The 18,886-nt window shown below is 39.8% G+C and overlaps 1 protein-coding gene across 1 annotated transcript; it reads left to right on the top strand.

The window, feature by feature from the left end:
• The first annotated feature begins 4,290 nt into the window (after positions 1–4,290).
• Positions 4,291–11,357, top strand: LOC130885614 (C-type lectin domain family 2 member D11-like). The gene is made up of 5 exons (XM_057787241.1): positions 4,291–4,366; positions 7,768–7,899; positions 9,328–9,506; positions 10,066–10,172; positions 11,213–11,357. Exons 1-5 carry the CDS (start codon positions 4,291–4,293, stop codon positions 11,355–11,357), a joined length of 639 nt encoding a protein of 212 aa, XP_057643224.1.
• The last annotated feature ends 7,529 nt before the right edge of the window (positions 11,358–18,886 follow it).

The raw sequence follows: 18,886 nt of genomic DNA, 5'->3' as shown, positions 1-18,886 counted from the left end.
GGCGGGTGTGTAGGAGAGAAAGCCTTGCAGCAGGAGCTGGGGGAGGGGCGTTTGTGCTCTCTACCGGGACCTTCTGCCCCAGGATAGCACACACTCACCCGTCCCGATGAAACTTCTCGGCACCTACACAGGAACTCCTGGATGCCCCAATGAGCCAGGGACAAAGGGAAGTAGGGCGCAGGCAGAGCAGGTCCAGGAGATCACAGCAGAGACTGCAGCCCCAGCAGCGGGGGCCCGCTTTCCCTGGCGGGGACCTTGAGGCCTGCCCTCTAGTCAGGCCCTCACTACTCTGGGTTGGTAGCCTCAGTGAAAGGGCAGGAAACTGTTCCACAGTAAAGGACCTTGCAGACAAGGCAGGCTTGGGGGTGGGGGTGGGGGGCGGGTGTGTAGGAAAGAAAGCCTTGCAGCAGGAGCTGGGGGGGGGGGGGGCGTTTGTGCTCTCTACCGGGACAGTGCGCCCCAGGATAGCACACACTCACCCATCCAGATGGGACTTCTCAGCACCTATGCAGGGATTCCTGGTTGCCCCAATGAGCCAGGGACCAAGGGAAATAGGGGGCAGGGAGAGCAGGTCCAGGAGATCACAAGCAGAGACTGCAGCCCCAGCAGCAGGGGCCCGCTTTCCCTGGCGGGGACCTTGAGGCCTGCCCTCTAGTCAGGCACTCACTGGTCTGGGCTGGTAGCCTTAGTGAAAGGGCAGGAAACTCGAGTAAACTAATTTTTAATGACCAGTGGGTAACTCTCCAATGTTTCAACTAGGTAAATATGGTTAGTGGATAAAATTAACTATTTATTGTATAATAAAACATGTTTTTCAAGAAGAATGTTGGCTCATCCCATCACTGCTTTCTAACAGCAGTCCGAGATTCAGGGCAGATGAACTGCAGTTATTCCTGAAATGGTTACAGTGGTAGTAATGGCCCTTTAAGGAAAACTCCTGGTCAAGAATAGAATCTCTGTCCTGCCTGGAAACCAGCAATTACAATGTCTCACAAAGCTCTCTGTCTTCCTTCATGCCTGAAAAAACAAAAGACAGTAAACTTTAGAGTAGTTCCAGTATCACAGGAAAATTGGGTGAAAAGTACTGAGACTTTTTGCATCTGCTGTGCTTTCCCGGATTCATTTCCCTAAGGTCAGCACCCTACAGTGAGTAGGTAGGAAGCACACACGCTCAGTGTAGGAATAAATATTGACTCTGTTATGAACCTGAGTCAGTCTGCTCTTGGCAGTGTGTCTTCTGTGGGTCTGGAATCATGGACACATACTGTGTTCATGCTCACTTTGTTACACACTGTGGGCCTGCTGCCTAACAGTTCCTAGGCTTCCAGTGATGTCTCCCCAACCAAGACTAGGAGTCTGGCTCTGCCTATGCCTCTCTTGGGCTCTCCAACTCCTAGAACTGCTGCAGGCTTGGGATAAGAGAATTGCAGGTCCTATCATTGGGCTAGAGTTCACTCTGTCCTCATCCCTGTGCCAGGCTTTACTGTCCTTATCACTGGGTCAGGCTACACTTATGATCTATTACCTCTGGTTCAGAATCGTGGGTTTAGAGGAAGAGGCCTCCAGCTAGGGAGGGTTGAAAGTCCTTTGGGGCTTAGTAAAATCTCTTGTGTTAACAGTTTCACTTCAAGTCAGAGCTCTGAAGTGAAACGAAAACACAAAGTTAATCAGTAAATGAGATGTCAGTCTCCAGATGACACCACCATGGCTGCCATGGACTCTTCTCCTGTTACAGCAGGATTTTATGATCAGGAGATTCAGAGAGGGAACTGAAGGCAGGGGGATGAGAATGGAAGGAGAAGAGAGAAAGGGAGAGAAGTAGACACATAGAGAGGGGCAGAAAAGGGAGGGGGAGAGAGAGAAGAGAGGCAGAAGAGGCTATACAGAATATGACAGGGAAAGGGATCAGGATTTGAAGTTTTTGTATGGGTTTATGCAAGACAGGCTATGCTACTGGCTAGATTAAAAGCTTTCCATGACTTTGTTTTAAAATACCAGGCTTTGCCTTAGGTCAAGAGAATGAGGAAGAAATGAATGAGGACCAAAACCAGGAGGCTTCATTAGTTAAGAAAGACACTGATCAAAGATGGCCTTATGCCTGGACAGAAAGGTTGGTGTTGGGATATTTTAGCTACCCCCTGCACTATAAAAACTCAGGAGATAAACTCTTATATTCTTCTTTTGTACCTCAAACTTGTGCTGATGTGTGAGAAAATAATTACTTGTGTAACAAGACTTTCTTGTCAAACTTTTTTTAGGGGACTGCCAGCTCCCAATAATGACATGGAAACTTATTACTAATTATCAGAGGTTGACCTTTAGCTTAGGCTTATTTCAAACTAGCTCTTATAACTTAATTAATTTCTATTAAACTTCATTCTGCTATTTTACCACTTCTCCATTCTGTATGTCATACTTCTCTGTGTCTCACTTGCATCTCCTTCTTTCTTACTCCCAGAGTTCCTCTCTTTCCCCGGAAATCCTTCCTATCTTGTCCTGCCTATGTATTGCCCATTCAGCTTTTTATTAAACCCATCAGGTGCCTTAGGCAGGTGAGGCAAATCATAGACATATTTTCATGTAGTATAAAAAATATTCTGGAACATACTTGGACATCAAAAAATCTGGGTGACACTCATCTCCAACTACATTGACAGTTGAGTACCCCAAATACTTGAATTCAGAACCCCTCGACTCATATCTATTAACTCCTATTTTTATAATATGCATAATATATTTGTATTTAATATGATATATTACTATATTGACTATATGTTATTGTTTTACTTCATATAATTAATTTAAAAGATTTTTAGTAATTTTTAAAATAGTTATTTTAACTGATTGATTTTATGTGCATTAAGGGTGTCAGATCTCCTGGAACTGGAGTTACAGAGAGTTGTGAGCTGCCATGTTGGTGCTTGGAATTAAACCTGGGTCCTCTGAAAGACTAGCCAATTGCTGTTAACCACTGAGTCATCTCTCTAGCCCCTAAATTTGTCGTTTTTTTTTAACTTAGCCTTACTAACCTGGACCTGTCTATGTAGACCAGGCTAGCCTTGGACTCATAGAGATCCACCTGTCACAGCCTCCTCAGTTCTGGGGTCAGAGTCACATGCTACCAGACCCATCACCCAAATATTTTTTTCTAACATTTTAAAATTTTTCTGAGATATTTACAATTTTCCTTGGCATATGTTTCTAAATGATAAAAGAATGCTAATTTTTTGTTTGTTTGTTTTTTGAGGACAATGATATTATGCTGCTATATTTCCAGGGCACCTGCATTCTAAATCCAAATTCTTCAAGCCTGTGAGTCCAGCTCTGCCACCCTCTTCTGACATCTGCAGGCACCTGTAATCACAGGCACAGTCCCACATACAGGCACACCCACATACACATAATTAAATACAACATAAATAATCTTAGAAAAACTCCAACTCTGCTTCATAAACTGTCTAGTCCTGAAATTCTTCTTGGCATCAAAGCTATGAATCTTGGTTTGGCCTGAGTCAAAGGACCCTGAAAATCTAGAGCAGTGATTCTCAACCTATGGGTAGTGACTTCTTTGGGGAGACGGTGTTGAATGACCATGTCACAGGGATCACATATCAAATATCCTGCATATCAGTATTTACATTCTGATTCAGAACAATAGCAAAACTACAGTAGTTTCAAAGAAATAAATTTATGTTTGGGGTTACTACAACATGATGAACTGTCTTCAAGGAGCACAGCACTCAGAAGGTTGAGAACCACTGATCTAGAGGCATTTCTTGGTTTGGTGAAGGTGGCAGTGGGTTGTGTCTTTCCGTCCCCACACCACTAACCAAACATTTCCAGATTGAAACCTGTTGTATGACATAGCCTGAATCACTCCCAATTGGCTCCAGAGTAAACAATCTCTCATTCCCGGAGAGGAGAGAAATGTGTTCACTGACTGTGAACAGTGTGCCTCCAGCTCTCTCCATTCTGACTCTGTCTCCTACAGATTCAGTCTCTGGATCCTTTGCACACAGAATGCTCTGAGCTGGCTTTGGTGCCCCCTTCTTCAGTGATGTCCTCAAAACCCAGAGCTGCAGCTTGGGGTTCACCTTTCCAGAGGTTCATTGCCCTTTTCCTGGTATTCAAAGCAGGAAGGTGTGGTATTTGCTAAGGAGGAGTGTGCTGACACAACACACACAGGCAGAGTGCAGTGGAACGGACCTTGAAGCAAAAGAAGTGTTTCATCGTCTCAGAGATTACAGTTCCTTTCTTGTTGTTGCTGGAACTCAGCTTGTCGGCTCTGAGATGAGTGCTGCAGAACCTGCGGAGGCTTTTGTGGGCATGCTCAGTACCACAGACAGACTGCAGGAGGGCGAGCTGGGTATGTATTTAATGCATATTCGAAAGAACTACCAGAGAAGAGAGGTGCTTGCCAGGGACAGGAACGGAAGAGGAGGGTAGAGGAGCCGAACCTCACACCTGTGAGCCTGTCACAGTGGGTTTCTGCAGAGCTAGAGAATGCAGACAGGAGTTTAGTTAGCTAAGACATTTTTTATATTAGTTATTCTATTACAGCATATAAATAGTTCTCGTACAAGATAAATGAAAAGTGAATTGCAATACAAAAGCTTTTCTCTTTTCTTTTTTTCTTCTTAGCTTGCTAGTCTATGCTTTTGCCAGGGATCTGGTGAATCACACCAAGTCCCTGTGGAACATGCTTGCTCTACAAGTCCCACAGCAAAGGCAAATTCAAACAATAACAGCTCTGCAGTTTGTAGTGACATGAGGAGCCTGAGAAGCTGGGGCCTCTTCTTTGCAGATTCACTCAGATGGAAAAGGATGTAAGGAGGAGGCAGGAGGCCTGGGGTCTAGGCTGACCCCATCCAGGACCAAATCCTCTACATTTTAAGATCCTAGTAAATAATGAAAAAAGAATATAATGGGTTTTCTACTTTAGTCTTCAAGAAGAAAGCGAAATTGTGTTTCTTGAGTTTTGAAAATGTCTATGCTTCATTATATTTCACTGTTTTATCTTCTTTTTGTCCTTCTTCCCTGTCCCTCCACCTTAATTGTTTTCATTTAGGAAAAGATACTGGATTTTGAGAAAACAAGACTGATATTTACCAAAACACAAAATTCATGACAAAATATTAATTCTTATCACTTAAACCAGGTATTCTCCTGACTGAAACATTATTATCATTATCACTATTATTATTTATTATTATTATTCATTATTGATGTTGTTGCTGCTGCTTCTGCCTGCTGCTGATTGACTAATTCTTTGAGACAGTCTCATACAATTTTTCGAGCTGGCCTATAACTTCTGCTCCCTTTGCCCCAGCAGGGCTGACTTTGAAACCAAATACTTATCCAGAGGGAACATATCTGTTGTGAATGTGGAGCTCCTGTCCAAAGGGCAGATGCTGTGTAACTAGAAGCATTCTGCAACTTGTAACTTGTCTCTCATTTGAAACCATAGCTGGTTTTGTGAGTGAAGCAGGGTTTTTGTTTATTTGTTTGTTTTTGTCTTTGTTTTTGAAGACAGGGTTTCCCTGTGTAGCCCGGGTTATACTGATCTCACTCTTGTAGACCAGGCAGCCCTCAGACCCAGCCTACCTCTGCCTCCTGATTGCTGGGATCACCAGCACCTTAAAAAAAAAAAAAAAAAAAAAAAAAAAAAAAAAAAAAAAAAAAAAAAAAAAGCAAGCTAAAAATCAGATCAGCAATGGTTAATTTCTTTGTTTATTGGGAGCTCATTTCTAATATTGCTAACATTGTGGACTGTCTATTCAGAGGTTTTAAGCACAATGCTAAACTCAGAAATCATGGGTAAGTCTAGACATTTCAAGCTTGAAGGTGTTTAGAAATCTAGGGATGGGGTGACAAGAGGAAGAGAAAGCTGATGAAAATTGATTCCTCACATGCAGACCAGTGTTGGACTGGGTAGTGAGTACATGAGAATTTAGCATATTTTTATTTATTTTTATAAAGGCTTGCAATTCTCAAAAGTAAGTGACTTGTTTTAAGATGATAAAAAAAATAGAAGAAAACATAAGGGATGACTTACAGATGACTGACTTTCAGGAGCCTGATAAGAATAAGAGCAGCTCCGCCTGCGCAAGAAATCCAATTAGGTCAAATCACACCAAATCAAAATGCCCATTGTTTTATTAAGGATGACGGGCTCTGGGTTGCTGAGTGCATGACAGGGAGACAGGTCAGCAAGGAGCGATGCAGACCCCAAAACCAAGTGTTCCTTCTCTAGGACGCTCCTTAAATACCCTGTGGGACTGGGATTTGCATGCTGGGATTTGGAGTCCAGAGCAAAGCAACTCCTAGACCAAGGACTGGGGCTATGCCCCCAATTTAACAGAGACCAGTGAAACAAAGGGGTCGTTATTGGGGCGATTAAAGGACAATTTGAGTATCACCTTAGTAGAAAGAAAAAATAGAAATGAAGTTTGGGAGTTTTGTATGTAGTCAAAATCCAAAGGACGTTATAAAATGCTTACATTCCTCTAATCCTAAGCATTGTCTTTCTTGTTAGTTTAAGCATCAGTTCTCTCCTGACTTGGAGATACATATTCATGTCAGACATATGCTCACGTCTCCATCACAGTGAAATATAGACCTATAGCGCCACTCAAATTCCTCTGAGGCACATTGCAGATTCTTCCCAGTGACTTCTTTCCTCTGACCTGACATTTGTTTTTCCAGAAACTGTTCCCATGGATCCTACAGTCTGGTAGTCATTCCACCTATCTCTCCTACATAGCTGTTGTCCATTCAGCTCTTTATTAAATCAATCAGAAAGGGCTTTGGCAGAGACACATCTTCACAGTGTACAAATATTCTGCAACACAGACATATATGTAGGTAAATTAACCATATGCAAAAAATAAAAATATAAAGTTAAGAAGAATGACAGATCTTGCCTGTTTCTTTGAAATGCCCTATATCCATAAATGTGTTAGGAAGAGTTCCTGCAATTCCTAACCTGTTGACAGTTTTGTTATTTTGGAGTAATATTAATTTTTTGCATGATTTTTGTAAACTTGTTGAAATGGTCCCATATTTCACCCATTAATTAAGTCAATGTCGTCTATTATATTTATGTGTTGTGTATGCTTATTAAATTTTTACTTTCTAGGTTCTTTGAAATTGATCCTTACAGGTCACGTTGGGCTCAAACCTTCATTGTATCCAAGGCTTGTCTTGCACCCCTGACTCTCCAACTTCTGCCTATCTAGCACTTAAATTGCAGAAGTGTACTAACTTATCTGTCTCGTTCACTGGAGCAGGAGATATAAAGACAGTCATGAGCTGTACCATGTGGATGCTGGGAGACAAACTTGAGTCCTCTAGAAGATTAACAACTCTTCTTAACCTCTTAGCTATCTATATCTCTAGCATCTTGCTGATCCCTATGACTTCCAACCCACATGGCCTTTCCCTCAATCCTAACCTGTCTATTCTTAAGGAACTAACTCCACAGGTGGCTTTTGTTGCTATTTCTTTTTCATCTTGATTTTCACTATTTCTGTTTCTTACCCCTTTATTGGTTCATAGTGCAAAAACTGGAAGACTCCATGGCAACACTTGTGTTTTCCTTTCTTCTACTTTTCTATGAGCCATAGACATCATTTCTAGACCAGGACTTTTTGAGAAAAATGTTTGAAGAGGAGGAGTACAAGCCAAATCAACAGACTATTCTGAGTAAATTTATATTTTTCCCTAAAAGGTTCTTGAGACTGACATTCTTATATTGATATTTTTCAGGTAAAAGTCTCAAAAGAAAATACCTCAGAATCATCTCTCCCGTGTATCCTGCTAAGCTTTATTGCTGCTATGCAGTGATCATCATCCTCACTGTAGCTGTAATTGTACTTTCTGTTGCTTTGTCGGTTTTAGGTGAGTGACATTCTCCAGATTTTTCAGCAGTCTGTCCACATCCACACTGTCAGTTACACTTACTGAGCACCATGAGTCAGGCACTGTGTGAAAGCACACTAGAAATTCCTGTTCTCTAGGAACTTAGGGTCTAGCCAGAAGATACAGAGAAGGAAGAGCATGGGCTATAATATGCACAGGAGACCAGGCTCAGCATCCCTGGGAAAATGACACATAGTAACCTCTAGAGAGATGCAGGAGATACATGTCTACCTTGGGAAGCTATTCAAGGTAGAGAACAAGGGGAGGAATACCCAAAGGAGGAAGCTAAAGGAAATATGAGGACAGAGAAAAGGAATATGGCCAGGATAACACAGCACCTCCCCCCATTACCCATTGTGTTAATTACTATATTCAACTGTACATTTGAAAGTATTCAATGAAAGGTTTGTGAGGTGATCAATTTATAGAATTTTAGAACTACACTGTTCAGAATAGTATAATAAAAGTCTTGTACTGTTGCCATCTGGGTGGGGGTTGGTCCTCTTTCCCTTTTGGCCAGTGGCCTCCAAGTTGAAAGGGGAAAGATAAAGAAGAGGTGACAGAAAGTTTTATATACCCTACATAAGCACAGATGAAGAGAGGCTTCTATGAAACAGACTTAGTTGAATCAGCTCAACTTCATTCCAGAATATAAGGAACATATAGGACGGGGGAGCCTATGGACAAATCATGGTGTGGTCCTATCACAAGACCTGTTATGTGTAGGGTCCTTTAGCAGAGACCATAACACAAGTTTTCTTAGCAGGCCTCTGTATCAAGTGTCAAGCTAAAGATGAATCAAGCATCTGCTTTTAAAGACAGGCATCTGGTTTAGAAACAGCTTTTAGATAAGATTAGTCCTCCAGGCCTAGGGACATCCTTCATAAAATGTTATACAGAGAGCAGGAAGCTTAGTTAGGGAGGGAGGAAGTTCCATATTGTCAAGCTTAGAGAGAAAGCTGCTAGACTATGGCAGGCTATGACCTGTAATGAGCCAGCATGTATTCCAACATATGAGCAATTCCTTAGTACAACAGGTCCACACTGTATATATTACCTTCCCAATAGTCCTCACTGTTATTTCAATTATCAGGCTGACTGTCAAAGTAGGTGTCCATACAGAGTGCTTGTTGCTATAATGACCCCTATTGTAGTGAACAATCATAAAACACAGAAAGTGATGATATCATATAAATTCACTTCCTGGATGCCCTATTGTCAGTGAGCACCTGAGAGAGTTTGTGGCATAGGCCTGGGCTGGGATGCCTTCAGATAAAGGATCATCATCCTAAGGAAATGACTCCTACAGATCAGTTAGGTAAATTACAGTCAAATTCATACCTCATACCTGAACTGAGTAGGGTATGCCAATTCTTGTTTTAATTCATTTTATTGTCCAAATTTTAGAAAGAAGCCAACAACAGGCCTCAATCAAAAAAACATATGCTGCTTGCCCAAGAAACTGGATTGGAGTTCGGAATAAATGTTTTTATTTTTCTGAAGACTCAAGTACTTGGACATTAAGCCAGAAATTCTGCCTGGAACACAAGGCCCAGTTAGCTCGATTTGACAACATGGAGGAGCTGGTAAGAAAGGATCAGGAATTGGTTTGTTTCTTTTGTTGACTATGTATTGCCTTGAGATAAACTGGTTAAAGATGAAGCATAAGGAAAGATCCCACAACTTGCAGATGGGGACATGTGAGTGTGTGCCATTTGCTAATGACAACACTTCTGATTGGAGCCCTGAGACATTCAAGCAACATTTTCTCATGTAGTGCTCATAGTCAACCTGAAAGATCGGATATGCCATTTTACTGAGATACCTGCTAGTGATAAGCATTTTTCTCCAAGCCAGCAAATGCTGAATCCTAAGGTGACAGCTGTTAATAACTGCAAGGGGAGGCTTAACCAGGGACTAACCCAGCCATGAGGACTATGTCATTAAACTTGGTACTTTAATTCAAATGAGGTACTTAAGAATTATGGCTTTCAACAGGATCCTCTGAAAAATGAGAGCTATTATCACTCCAATGTCTCTCAGTTGCATTTTCCTGTCATCTAAATAGGAAGCTGTGGGTAGAAACACTCAAGGGTCATCTGAAACAGAGAGATACATATATTCACTTTCCATGTTTTATGACAGAATTTCCTGAAAAGATACAAAGGGACCTCTGACTACTGGATTGGCCTGCATAGAGAGTCACCAGAGCACCCTTGGAGGTGGATGGACGACACTGAATATAACAACTCGTATGTTTTCAAACCACTTTCTTTTCTAATGTGATCATTTGTTGTGAAGTGTGTAAGTTGTGTATATTAGAGAGGAATGGATGTGTCGTGTGAATCCAGCTGTACTGCCTCAGAGGTATATTGGCCATCATTTTCAAAACCTTTACTTAGTATGATTTTCCTCAAAATCTTTACCATGATAATGGCATCTTGGGTAGCTATTGTCTGCTCCTTTTACCAATTTAAATTTTTTTTGTTGATAAATGACATATGTAGAATGTAGACCAAACCTCATAAGAGCAATGAGGGCTCTGAAACTTCAGAAAGTTACTGTAGAAAGGCAAGCCTGAGACCCATCAGTCCACTGTGTGCATGACTATACCTGCTCACAGAAGCAGAGGCTTCAAGGCCTTGGAAACCTCCTCTAAAGTCTTGTAACTAGAGAGAACTCAAGACCATTCTTGGATATGAGCATAGTTGTTCTGAATGGAGTCATTATACTGGAATGGGAGATCACAGACCCAGTCTTGTCCATCATTAAAGCCCTTTCGGAAATTTACAAAGAAGTTGGTTTCAGTCGGGCAGTGTTGACACATGTCTTTAATCCCAGCACTAGGGAGGCAGCAGCAGGCAGATCTCTATGAGTTCCATGACTGCCTGATCTACAAGAGTTCCTTCCAGGACAGGCTCTATAGCTACAGAGAAACCCTCTCTTGAATCCCCACCCCTCATAAGAATGTGGTTTCCCCATATGTGAAATGCTTCATTGAAAATCACAGTGAGGCCACCCATGGCTGTGGTTCATTTGAAGAGGGTAAGAAACACTAGTCAAGTGCTTTGTACAAAAGGGTTGGTTCAACATAGATGAATGTCAAAGGTTCTGTATTCAAATCAAAACCTAAAAATGTAAAAAACAGTAGGTACAAAACTAGTGCAGATGATTCTCTTGGACTCTGTCTTTAATTCATAATACAAATAAGCAGTGCAGACAGGCAAGATTTCCTTGCAGAAAGAATGCAGTTCTGGGCTCTCCAGATTTACTGTTTTTGGTTTATTTTCAGGGTTCCCATCCGAGGAGTGGAAGACTATGCCTACCTAAACAACAATGGGATCAGTAGTGCCAGGATCTATGCAGACAGGAGATGGATCTGTAGCAAGCCCCACAGCTATATTCTTCAATGCCAAATTCCTTTTGTTTCTTTCTAGTTTTGCCAAGAGATCCTTCACAATCTGCTATCTATAGTTGCTGCTCTATCCCCTGTTTGTCAACACTGATATCAAAATGATTGAGAATGTTTCTTTACATACAAATGAAATCCATCTTAGAGAAATGCACATAGAAGTTCTTACAACAACATAGCTGAGTCTAAAATAGGTGTTGGCTCATACCTTCAGCCTAAAGTACAATTAATGTCGGTGAACCCCACTTTTATGGAAAGATGATTTTGTGCAGACAGTCCTCCTCTGAATTTATGAGATCACCAAAATGAATTTCTCAATGTGCAATGACTCGTGGACTTTAATAAGGAAAAGAAGCTGGCCACTGGTGTTGCCTACCTTTAATTTTAACACTCAGGAGGCAAAAGCAGGAGAATCTCTATGAATTTGAGACCAACCTATTCTGCAGAGCTATTTCCAGGACAGATAGGGCTGTTACACAGAGAAATTCTGTCTCAAGAAACCAAAAACCAAAAAAAAAAAAAAAAAGAAAAAAAGAAAAAAAAAAGAAAGAAAAGCAGTAGGCAGTGGTGGTGAAAGATTTAATCCTAGTACTCAGGATCCAGAGGCAGGCAGAGTTTGAGGCCAGCTTGATCTAAAAAGTAAGTTCTAGGACAGCCAAAACTACACAAAGACACCCTATTTCAGGGAGGAGAAAAAAGAGAAAGAAAAAGAAAAAATGAAAAGCAGAATGACTGGGGTTTTCAGAAATTACTTGTGTTTTGAAAAAATATGAAAACATTTACTCCCAAATCCAATCCAATTAATTGGGTAAGCAGCATGGGTATTTTTGATTGAGACCTGTAATTATACCTGTAACCACAGGTGCTTAAGGGTTGAAACAAGAGAGTCACTGATTTACAAGCGGGGCTTGAAAGTATGGGAATCCATTTGTACCTATCCCCTAATTTGGGGACTCACACTACACATTGTTTTTAAAAGTCGTTCCAACATACAGAAAAATTTAACAAGTATTTAATACTAAGACTTACTTTATACTCTCCAGTTTAAAACATTAGGGACATTGTCAAACTGTTTCTCTACTTCAGTTTTCAATGTTTCTGTTTCCAGTTATTCTATTCTAAGTACATCTTAAAAACAAATCTCATTTTGTTTAATGATTTTTTTGGATTTATTTTGCATCAAATGGCAATTAGTTAAACTCCTCAAGCATTCAATGCTTAATCTCTCAGTAGTGCGTGTACTATTTGGCTCTAAAATCAAAGCATTTAAAATCTTTACAGAGCAACTACACTATACTGATGAGTCCCAAGAAGGATGAAATACCAGGTTGCAAAGTATCTCTTGACCTCTTCATCCTGTCCTCTCCCCCTTGTTATGTTCAAAAATACTTTTATATCTATTGCTTTTGAATAAGGATATATATATATAATTATATTAAAAAATAAACTGAAAAGAAAAAAGTGCAAGTAACAAGTAACTTTTGAATAACGTATTGTGCTTATTTTATAGCTATATTTTATTACTTATTTGATAAAGCAAAGTGTATTTTATTCTGGGAAATGACTTCTCAGCCCCCTCCTTTATACGCACACACACACACATACACACATCCATTGCTTTTGAATAAGGATATATATATACATATATATATATACATATATATATATATGTATATATATATATGCTACCTGAGCTGGAATATCTCAGGAGGCTTCAGCTCCCCAGAACTGGACATGTAAACTCATGTTGGCACTGTATATGGAACCCAAGTCTTCTGCAAGAGCAGCAAGTGCTCTTAACTGCTGAACTATCTCTCCTTCCTCGATGTTTCTTTTATTGATGCTTCTTGCCAAACTTTGAAAAGTTAAGTTTTTGTAAAGTGCAAATGCCACATTTTGTATCTGTCCCTTTCTGAATAGAAAAGAGCATGAGTGAGGGTGAAAGGGGGTGGGGTTGGAAATGGGAGGAGGGAAGGGAGGGAAATTTATATTAAAAAATAAATTTAATTAAGAAAAAAATGCAAATCACTTTTGAATAATGTATTGTGCTTATTTTATAGCTATATTTTATTATTTATTTGATGAAGCAAAGTATATTTTATTCTGGGAAATGACTTCTCAGCCCCCTCCTTTATACACACACACACACACACATGTTTCATTTAGCCCTAATAAAAAATTTTCCTTGCAATTTGTTTTTACTTCCTACGTCCTTATAAGAAGGTAAAAATCATCCTCAGGGACTAGCAGTGTGCTCAACACAGGAGTCTTCAAAGCAGACTCATGGAATGTACCATGTTGTCACAATTATGACTGTGAGACTGGTTAGTTTCAACTAAGTCCTTGACAAAGAAACCTATATTTCTACAAAAGTTTATTTTAGTTCATTATATTGTGTGAACTTTATCCTCAAAAGAAACTTGATAGGTTCATGACCTTATCTGACCCAATAATATTGTTCATAGTAGACTTGAAAAATAGGTCTACTCATACCAATTCCTCAGATTCAGATGAGATAACACAGGGAAATATGTTGTCAGTACCTACATCTGACTTATAATAAACACATAGCAAAATTTCCTCTATAGCTCTGTGGAAATAATTCTGAAAAGAAAGAGTACATTTTCAAGAGCATTGACACTTCTAAGTTATTCCCTCAGAAGCTGCCAGTGAGCTATTCAAACCAGTTTCTTACAGAGACAGTAATTTATAATTAGTTAAATGAATCATTTAAACAGCATATAGGAAATGATGTGGGATGTGGGATGTCCTTCTGCATGCTACAAGTATATGTTCCTTTTATTGGTTGATAAATAAAGCTCTTTGGCATGTGACAGGGTAGAATATTGCTAGGTTGGAAATTCAAACAAAGATATGGCAAGGTCCAGGAGAGATTCCATGTAGCTGCCTAAGGAGTAAGATCTCAATACATGGCAATATATAGATTAATAAAAATGGGTTATTTTAAGTTGTAAGAACTAGTCAGTAATATGTTTAATCCTTTGACCAAACAGTTATATTAATATTAAGCCTCTGAGTATTTGTTTGGGAGTTGGCAAGAACCTCCATTTACATATGATGCTCCACATCTAGCATGGATCCACCTAAAAGAGCTTAATGGTTCTGAACTCACAGAAACATAGCTGCACTGGACTTCCTGGTCTCACAGTCTCATGTAGGTCATGGTGCACAGACACTGTGGCATCCCATTTGGGGTTGACCACAGCATGGTGGATTCCCCGTGGTATACAGAGACAACTACAAGTCACGCAGCATACTGTTTGGTAAATTTAGCTTTTACTCATACAGAGAAAAAAGGACAGTGTGCTACAAACTGCTTGGTAGTAGTGTAGATCAGAGCTAGGGGAATAAGTATGGCTCCCAGAGCAGGTAGTAAACATACGCCCACTGTGTTGGAAAATCGATAAGGATGGAACAAACTGCCAGAGTGATCTTTCTGGTCCTAGTCACTCCTGTTTAGTAATTTAAAACAATGATCACTAAAAAGTTACAGATGCACAATAAAAACAAATTCAGACAAAAAGAGCCTTCAAATAGGTCACAGTGTGTTTGATAAATGTGCATGGGATTGAAAGAGTGAGGATAAAAGATAGAGTCATAGATAAAAATGATAACTCTAGGATAATAATCTGAGGTCCTTAAAAGAGAAATAGAATAAAAAATATAGTGGGTCATGTAAAAATGGAAAATATACACAGAGTCTGGATTATGTATATTATTATATTTTCCTCAAATTTTTTGAATGGTTAATGTGTTAACTACTGAGAGACATTTGATTATGTAGGCTCCTAAGCTATACCATATATGTATTTTAAAAGTATCTTGACTTCAAAATTTGGGTCTAAGGATATATTACCTGGAAAAAAGGGTTCTACTTTCACTTTCACAGAAAAAGAGAACTTGTGTATTGCTTCCAGGCTAATATGGTTTGATCAAGCCATACTCCCTGAAACAATGGCCCAGGTGATCCGCAATCTACAACAGCTTTAGGACTGCTGACTGAAATGTACCAACCACACAGGATAGCCCAGTCAGAACTAAACCATAATTCTAAATTTTCTCAGGGTACCCACAAGGTCACTGTGCCCAACAATCAACAGCAAGTAGTCTAGAGAACTATAACCAAACTCCCAAATGTTGCTTACAAATGTTTGTTTTCATTTAAACGGGGTTGATTATAAATGATTATTGGTCACAGTCAATCTCATTCTAAAGAAAAAAAGGAAAATGATATAGAAATCAATACTCAACATTGATATGGATTTTAGTTTATTGATACAAATTTGCAAGTTGAATTTTGTTTTATGTATATTAATTTGTGTTTAAGTAAAAGTCATATAATTTTAACTATACATTAAATTTTTAAATGAGCTGTATAAACAAAATACCTTAAATAAGAATAGAAATATATATTATGTATTATGTTTATACAGTTCATTTAAAAATGCAATGCTTAGATAAAAATACAAATAAAAATTAATAGTCATCTATAATAAACTTATAGTCATGTTAGGTTTTCTAAATATATAGAGATATATTTCAGATGGATAGATAATCTTCAAACACTTCAAAGACCAACAGAATACACCATTTAAAATGTGTTAACTTAGAATTTTCTCAACAGTGAGACACATCTGGTGCAGGAGGTCTTTCTATTTGTTTTGCTTTCATTAGTTCATGAATAAATGAACGGCCTTTTGATAGGGCAGAACTTAGGTAGGTAGGGAAAGCAGAACGGAATGCTGGGAGGAAAAGAACAGAATAGAGAGACACCATGGATCCTCTGCCTGAGATGGACAATGGTTAGAATCTTTCTAGGTAAGCCACTGGCATGGGATGATATACAACTTAATAGAAATGGGTTAAATCAAGATGTAAGAGTTCGCCAATAAGAGGCTAGAGATAATGTGCCAGAGGTTAATGATTTAATTAATACAATTTCTATGTTGTTATTTCAGGGATAAGCTAGCCAGGTGGCTGGGATGAACAAAGGGGCCCTCTTCCCCTGCTACAATTGGCGCAAACCTGTTGGACTAAACCCACTTAAAAACCTGAGAAAGCTTAATGTTAAACACAAAAATACACAGATTAACACAGCTTTTTGCTGTTTGCTGGTGGCATGACACAGCTCTTTTTTTTTAGTTTTCTTCCCTTTACTTCTTTTATTCATTTATTTACTTATTAAAAATTTCCACCTCCTCCCATCCTCCCATTTCCTTCCCACTCCCCTCTTCCCCCTCCCCCTCGCTCTCCAGTCCTAAGAGAAGTCAGGGTACCCTGCCCTGTGGGAAGTCCAAGGCCCCCACCTCCATCCAGGTCCAGAAATGTGTGCATCCAAACAGACTAGGCTCCCAAAAAAGCCAGTACATGCAGTAGAAGCAAAATCCAGTGTCATTGTCATTGGCTTCTCAGTCCACTCTCATTGTCAGCCACATTCAGAGAGTCTAGTTTGACCACATGCTCGTTCAGTCCCAGTCCAGCTGGCTTTGGTGAGCTCCCAATACATCAATAACACCGTCTCCATGGGTGGACACACCCCTCGCTGTCCTGACTTCCTTGTTCATGTTCTCCTTCCTTCTGCTCTTCATCTGGGTCTTGGGAGCTCAATCCAGTGCTCCAATGTGGGTCTATGTCTCTATCTCCATCCATCACCAGGTGAAGGTTCTATGGCGAAATGCAAGACATTAATCAGTGTGGCTATGGGAAAAGGCCAGTTAAGGCACCGTCTCCTCTGCTGCCCATGGACCTAGCTGGGGAAATCCCCTTAGACACCTGGAAACCCCTCTAGAGTCAAATCTCTTGCAACCCTAAAAGGCTCCCTTAGTTAAGATATCCTCTTCCCTGCTCCCATATCCATGCTTCCTCCATCTCAACCATCCCATTCCTGCCAGCTCTCCCCAATCCTCCCCTTCTCCCTTCTCTCGTCCCCTACCCCTTCACCCCAAACCAACCCTACTCCCGTGCTCCCAATTTTTGCCCAGTGATCTTGTCTACTTCCAATATCCAGGAGGATAAATATATGTTTCTCTTTGGGTTCACCTTCTTATTTAGCTTCTCTAGGATCATGAACTATAGGCTCAATGTTCTTTGTTTATGGCTAGAATCCACTTATGAGTTAGTACATACCATATTCCTCTGTTTGGGTCTGGGTCATCTCACTCAGTGAAGTGTTTTCTTCTTCCATCCATTTGCATGCAAAATTCAAGATGTCATTGTTTTTTACCGCTGGATAAAACTCTAAAATGTATATGTGCCACACCTTCTTTATTCATTCTTCTATTGAGGGACACCTAGGTTGTTTCCAGGTTCTGGCTATCACAAATAGTGCTGCTATGAACATAGTTGAACAAATGCTTTTGTAGTATGATTGGGTATCTCTTGGGTATATTCCCAAGAATGGATTGCTGGATCCTGAGGTAGGTTGACTCCCAGTTTCCTGAGAAACTGCCACACTGATTTCCAAAGTAGTTGTACAAGATTGCATTCCCACCAACAATGGATGAGTGATCCCCTTCCTCCACAACCTCTCCAGCATAGGCTATCATTGGTGTTTTGGATTTTAGCCATTCTGACCAGTGTAAGATGGTATCTCAAAGTTGTTTTGATTTGCATTTCCCTGATGGCTAAAGAGGTTGAACATGACCTTAAGTGTCTTTTGGCCATTTGAACTTCTTCTGTTGAGAAGTCTCTGTTCAGTTCAGTATCCCATTTTTTAATTGGGTTAATTAAATTGAGTTTTAATGTCTAGTTCCTTGAGTTCTTTATATATTTCAGAGATCAGGCCTTTGTCTGATGCGAGGTTGGTGAAGATCTTCTCCCATTCAGTAGGTTGCCTTTTTGTCTTAATGACAGTGTCCTTTGCATTACAGAAGCTTCTCAGTTTCAGGAGGTCCCATTTATTCATTGTTGCTCTTATTGTCTGTGCTACTAGGGTTATATATAGGAAGTGGTCTCCTGTGCCCATGTGTTGCAGACTACTTCCCATTTTCTCTTCTATTATGTTCAGTGTGTTCAGATTTATATTGAGATCTTTAATCCATTTGGACTTGATTTTTGTGCATGGTGATAGATATGGATCTATTTTCATTCTTCTACAGGTTGACATCCAGTTATGCCAGCACCATTTGTTGAATTTGTTATTTTCTTTAATCAATAAATTTATTTCCTCTTTAGTATCTTCAGTGTCTGAGATTCTTTCTTCTATCTCTTGTATTCTGTTGGTTATACTTGTCTCTGTAGCTCCTGTTTGTTTATCCAGATTTTCCATATCCAGCCTTCCCTTGGTTTGTGTTTTCTTCATTACCTCCATTTCATTTTTCAAGTCTTGAACAGTTTCCATTACCTGTTTGATTGCTTTATCTTGGTTTTCTCAGGTTTCTTTTTTCTCTGTCTTTGAGGGATTTATTCATTTATTCTACCTTTTTGTTTGTCTTCTCTATTCCTTTTTTAATATTTATTTATTTGTTTATTATGTATACAGTATTCTTCCTGCAGGCCTCATTACAGATGGTTGTGAGCCACCATGTGGTTGCT

Source organism: Chionomys nivalis, chromosome 1, assembly GCF_950005125.1.
Source record: "Chionomys nivalis chromosome 1, mChiNiv1.1, whole genome shotgun sequence".
NCBI lineage: Eukaryota > Metazoa > Chordata > Mammalia > Rodentia > Cricetidae > Chionomys > Chionomys nivalis.
Note: the sequence above shows the minus strand (reverse complement) of the source record. Positions and strands in the feature narration are given on the sequence as shown.